General features: G+C 49.2%; 1 protein-coding gene across 1 annotated transcript; it reads left to right on the top strand.

Annotated features, from left to right (window-relative positions):
* Positions 1-210: 210 nt before the first annotated feature.
* On the top strand, positions 211-3,780 carry znf703 (zinc finger protein 703). Its single transcript, XM_022754704.1, has 2 exons — positions 211-846; positions 1,473-3,780. Exons 1-2 carry the CDS (start codon positions 580-582, stop codon positions 2,979-2,981), a joined length of 1,776 nt encoding a protein of 591 aa, XP_022610425.1. The 5' UTR covers positions 211-579; the 3' UTR covers positions 2,982-3,780.
* Positions 3,781-5,535: the final 1,755 nt, after the last annotated feature.

Raw genomic sequence — 5,535 nt, 5'->3', positions numbered from 1 at the left:
CACATACATTATAACCTGGGTATGAGTATGAGGGGTGAGGTCAGGAGACAAGCCGCGCCTCCTCCCATTGTCCCGCCCCTGCTTATGAATGCGGGCACTTGTGATTGGACGGCGGCTCATCGCTTTGAAATCCCTCCCCTCACGTCGCTAGTAGCCTATGTGGAAGAAGTGAGGTACTGTGAGGCTGCTGCAGAGGGAGAGATACGCACACCAGAGGACTGACTCACACACACACCATCCTCTGCGGGGATATTCCTTCACTTGCCCCGTATTTCGATGAGCAGTGACTACTTCTGGTGCTTTGTTTTTTTTGCTCTTTTTCAACACTGGATGAAGGAATATTTAGGAATAATTAGAGGGTGATATTGAAGGGCCCGATAAAGGATGACATTTCGGCGATTTGTTCGTCTTTAGAGACAGTTTGGGTCGGACACGGAGGACGCGCACTGCGCACATGCCCCTTTTGGATTACCGCACTCTCTTCGATTGAATCTATCATCATGAAACGTGCTGGTGAATGAATTTCAGACCCGCGTCCACTCGTTACATGCCGTCGTCCCTCCTCTACCCCCGATCCAGATGAGAGATCCCCCCGGTGGACCTGAACCGCTTTTACGCAGCCAGTCCCCGGAGCGCAGCGCCGCCGACGCCAGCGGCTTCCCATACCGGACAGGAGCGGAGAGACCGTCCGTTTCCACACCCACGTCGTCTTCTTCTCCCTCGGATCCCTCGCGTCAGGCCAAAAGGCTTCCCATCCGGATCGTTAAGATGTTGACGGCGCACAGCGGCCACTTGCTGCACCCGGAGTATCTCCAGCCTCTAACATCCGCGCCAGTCAGTATTGAAGTAAGTGGAAAAAACAAAAATGACATTTTCTCCAAGACCAGTCCGTATCGTGTGATATAACATTTTGCCTTCCTCTGTTATTCAGATAATATTTAACACATGGCGTCGGTTGCTATGGGAGTTATTCTGACCAAAATGTCAGGATATGCGCCATTTTACGCACAGCGATTTATTGGCAACTTTGCAAGATACCAGACTTTAGATATGAAAATTTACCGTGGTTATTGTACTGTTTTTAATTCTACGGATATAATATGATTTTATAGATGTGACATAATTAAATGTTCCCTTCATAAAATTTTATGTGGGTTTTTTTATTTCTTCCGTCTTTTCGTTCTTTCGTTCTTTCTTTCTTTCTTTCTTAAACTTGGCTTCAGCTTTGCATCTTCTCACGTCCTTTATTCATGTCAGATATAAATACAAAAAGCAGGTCTGATGTGGACTTCACTGATGTTTCTACTATAGATTTGGACATTGTTTGAACAGGAAAAAATACTGTCAGAAAATCACTTTCATTATTGAGTGTTATAGTGTTATCTGCAATAGTGTCAATATGAAGCTAAAATTGAATGAACTTTAAAAACAAACAGTTTGTTCACCTTCTTGCTCTCGTTTTTCCTCCTCAGCTGGATGCCAAGAAGAGTCCTTTGGCTCTGCTGGCCCAGACCTGCTCTCAAATTGGCAAACCAGACCCCCCCTCTTCTTCCAAGTTGGCCTCTCTCTCCTCCGGCAGCCTGGGAGACAAGGAGTCCTCCAGCCGGTCATCCAAGCCTGGAGAGCAGCACCAGTCCCTGGAGGACAAATCCAGCTTCAAGCCTTACTCCAAGTCATCAGGCGACTGTCGTAAAGACGTTCTAGTGACAAAGGGGCCTTCAGATAAAGCTGCTTTCAGGGTGCCAAATGGGAGCTCCGGTGGTGGCAGTGCTTCGTGTCCGTCCTTTCCTCCCCATTCCCAGTCACCCAGGTCCAGCTCTCCTCCACTGCACACTCAGAGCCAGCCCCACAGACAAAGCCATTCCCCCTCCACGCAGCCCCCGCCACACTCCCAGGCCCCGCACATGGACAACAAACCTGGGAGCTCAGAGCAGGCCAGCTCGGACGCTAACAACAACAGTGCTGGCAAAAAGGACTCAGATGGAGCTAAATCAGGGATGGATGGGGCTCAGTTAGCCAACTCCAGTCACGTACGGGCCAGCGCCAACTCCAGCAATGCCAGCTCTGCCAGCAGCCCGCGGCCGGAGAGCAAGGCTGACCCACAGGCCCCTTCACAGCCTGGCCTGGGCTCTGGGCACATTGCCCCTGTCTCCCCTTTCAAGCCAGGACATTCTGTCTTCCCCTTGCCTCCTGCTACCATGGGCTACCACGGCTCTATTGTGGGGGCCTATGCTGGCTACCCCTCCCAGTTTGTTCACGGTTTGGATCCTACCAAGTCTAGTTTGGGGATCGGACTTCCGGGGAAGCACTCCAGCTCCAGCCCACTCACTGGGGCCTCACCTCCGTCTCTGATGCAGGGCTTATGTCGGGACCCGTACTGTCTGACTTACCCCAATGCCCCCCACCTGGGTGGCAGTAACTGCTCCACCTGTGTCCATGACCCCTCAGCCCTCAAGTCTGGTTTCCCCCTGGTTTACCCTTCACATCATCTCCACTCCTTGCACTCCAGCTCCTTGTCCTCCAGCACCACCCCCTCCCTCTCCCACCCCCTCTACACCTACGGCTTCATGCTCCCCAATGAACCGCTGCCCCACGCCTGTAACTGGGTATCTGTCGGAGGTCCCTGTGACAAGCGTTTTGCCACATCAGAGGAGCTTCTAGCCCACTTGCGCACCCACACAGCCCTGCCTGGGATGGTGGACAGTAAGCTGTTGTCAGCCTACCCTTCATCGGTTTCATCGACAGCCTCCTGCCACCTCCACCTGCCCCCACCCAGCAGCCCAGGTACTCTGCCCAGCTCCTTCTCCCTCCGAGGCTCCCCTGGTTTGGGCCTGGCCCGGTATCACCCCTACAGCAAATCCCACCTGTCCGGAGCCCCAGGACTCCCCATGCCATCCCTCCCCTCCTCCTCAGCCTATTACTCCCCCTATGCCCTTTACAGTCAGAGACTGGGCTCAGCCTCAGCCCTTGGATACCAGTGATATCTGAAATAGTGTTGACGCCCACAGATCGCAGGCACCAGCTTGGACACTCCAGAGCAGCCCCGAAGATGGATTCTTGAGATTGGGGTCATCATCAGTGCAGGGCACCACGCCTGCCAGGACTAGCACCTGTTAGCCTCAGTATTGTGACTGGCGCTCCAAAGGCAAAACAGCCTGTGATGGATTGCCTCCATCACAGAACAGACTTTAGTGATTAAAGATGGCGGGAAGCAGAGCTTGAAATGATGAAAATTGTGGGATTATTTCAACAGTTTTGATTTTGTTTTGTTTTGTTTTGTTTTGTTGTTTTTCTTCATATCTGTCTCCTGGAACTGAAAGTCTGTATTTATTTTTTACTCAAGCGCTTGGTATTCAACTCTGGGGGGAAAATTTTGCTGTCCAAATAAATTGTTCTTAAGTATTCTAACTGAAAAAGAATGATTTAAGTATAGTACCATTATGCCTATCATACACTCTAAAAATAAAAATCTTGCACCACGATGAAGATGGACTGGGGACCTCTTTTTATCTCTTTTCCGTCTTTGCTGTTGTTTTTTTTTTTCCTTCTATTCCACTGAGCGTTTAGATTCTGGAGAATTGCATGTCCATGAGAATTATCTTGAACAATGCCATTATTTTTATTTGTAAATATGGAAAGATGTAATATTTTTTCAAACTTGGGGTCAGCAGGTTGGGGTCACTGATACAAATGGTACAACGATAAGATAAGATGACATAAATAAAAACAACTGATGATGGCTGTGCTATCCAACCAACAGGAAAAGGTCTTATTTTGTTAAATAAATGATACATGATTTTGACTTGTTTTTTCCTCGTTACTATATATAGAAACATCCTCTGTCACAAACGATGGAGTAAATCCTGCCAGACCGCTGCACTGCACTTATCTAGGCCTATCTATCATTATGGCTGTTACAGCCACGCTATATGTGGCTATGTGTAATATTTCATGGCTCATATCAGTTGACAGGGCTGTCCCTAGGAGGGCAGGCTGGGTCACATTAGCCCTGTTAGCTGGTCTCTGAGGACTTTCATTCCTCCTCCTCTCTCCATCACCCACATTGCTTTTGTTGTTGCGAGTGTAGCTTTTAATTGCTGATCCTTGTTTGTGAGACCTGAAAACAGCCTCCTCAGCAGAGTGGATGGCTGTGTGGAGTGGCCGCTGGGTCACTGGGACTTCAGTAATGACCTGAGGGAGATGTCGACCCAGGATCTCCTCACGGTCTGATGGATTGGGCTGCAACACAAAGGCCAGAGCTGACAATGGGAGGCGGTTAATAGAGAAATATTCATCAAAGTCCTGACACCTCCCCTGAGGAGAGCGGGCTCTCTTACAGGAACCACAAACATGGAGGCCTCCATCCTGATGTGAAGAGCCATTTTCTCCCTGCTGCCCTGTGGTTTACTGAAGTCAGCGTTCTCGACTGTTAGATACTAATTCGAAAGGAAGGAGTCGGTCTATCTTAAAGCAGCACCAGTGCCATTAGAGTGTTTCGGCCCTGATAATGTGTCTGTGTCTCCACTCTATTTGGTTGACAGGGTGTAGGTGGCACAGAGCAAAGAGGCTGTAGTCTCCGAGGCGGCTATTGACCCCGACTCCCAGACTCCTCTACTCTTGCGGTTCATTAGCACTCCAGACAGGGGAAAGGCGAGCACAGGTGTCACTTGACAGGACCATTAACAAAATGGATGACCCTCCCAAACCACATCCAGCCCCTGCCACACCAGCAAGGTCACGGTGCCCTGATCACCGCTCTGGGTTGCTCTTTGGGACACAGCACTTATTTTTCTTCTTTAGAAACTGGAGCTATGCGCGCACTTCTCTGAACGAGGACAGAATTACTTTCTTGTTGCTGCTTTTTTGATGATGGAGTTTAAAAAGTAGTCGAGACAAAATGGGTCAAGGATATTCCGGTTTTAACGCTGCATTGCACATATGTATTTCTTGCAATATATTTCTTTGCAACTTGCAGAGTTGTGCCACAAGGGATACACTGGATTGTGTTGCCCCCTAAAGTTGTGTTGGTGAAGTACAAGTGAAATCTGTAGCAGGTCAGGTACGTCTCTCTCACATGAACGGCACAGCTTCAGTGTTATCTTGATATGCATAAATGTGGATGTTGGGATGCTGTTTGACAAACTGTAGGTAGAGATTTGGGTACGTTGGCTTGGATTTAGAGGTCACGCAGAGGGGAGAACTTTCAATCTTGTCGGGGAGGTGGAATTAATTCCACTGCTGCCAGTTTACACTCGTTCATCAAATGCCTCACTATTCTCCCCATCCCCGGGCTCATCAATCTCCTCCATCTATCTTCTCACCCCCCCCACACACTCTCGCAGCTGAGTCAACACCCACACACTCCATTTATGTCGCCTGCGTGAGGCTGTGTGTGTGTGTGTGTGTGTGTAAGCATGTGTATTCAGGCCCAATCCTTTGTCCATGGTTGGTGACACATGAGGCTGAAATCTGCAGGTCTGTGGGAACACAAATGTTATTTTGCCTAAAAAATGCTGATGTTATTGTAGAATGGGG

This window comes from Seriola dumerili, unplaced genomic scaffold (assembly GCF_002260705.1).
Source record: "Seriola dumerili isolate Sdu_G_001 unplaced genomic scaffold, Sdu_1.0 BDQW01000017.1, whole genome shotgun sequence".
Classification (NCBI taxonomy): Eukaryota; Metazoa; Chordata; class Actinopteri; order Carangiformes; family Carangidae; genus Seriola; species Seriola dumerili.
The sequence above is the reverse complement of the archived record's forward strand: the minus strand, read 5'-3'. Positions and strand labels throughout refer to the sequence as shown.

Excerpts from the sequence above, each read along its gene's own strand:
- znf703 (XM_022754704.1), top strand. The coding sequence starts at position 580 with ATGAGAGATCCCCCCGGTGGACCTGAACCGCTTTTACGCAGCCAGTCC. Across the intron at positions 847-1,472 it reads CCGCGCCAGTCAGTATTGAA|CTGGATGCCAAGAAGAGTCC; the intron begins GTAAGTGGAAAA and ends TTTCCTCCTCAG.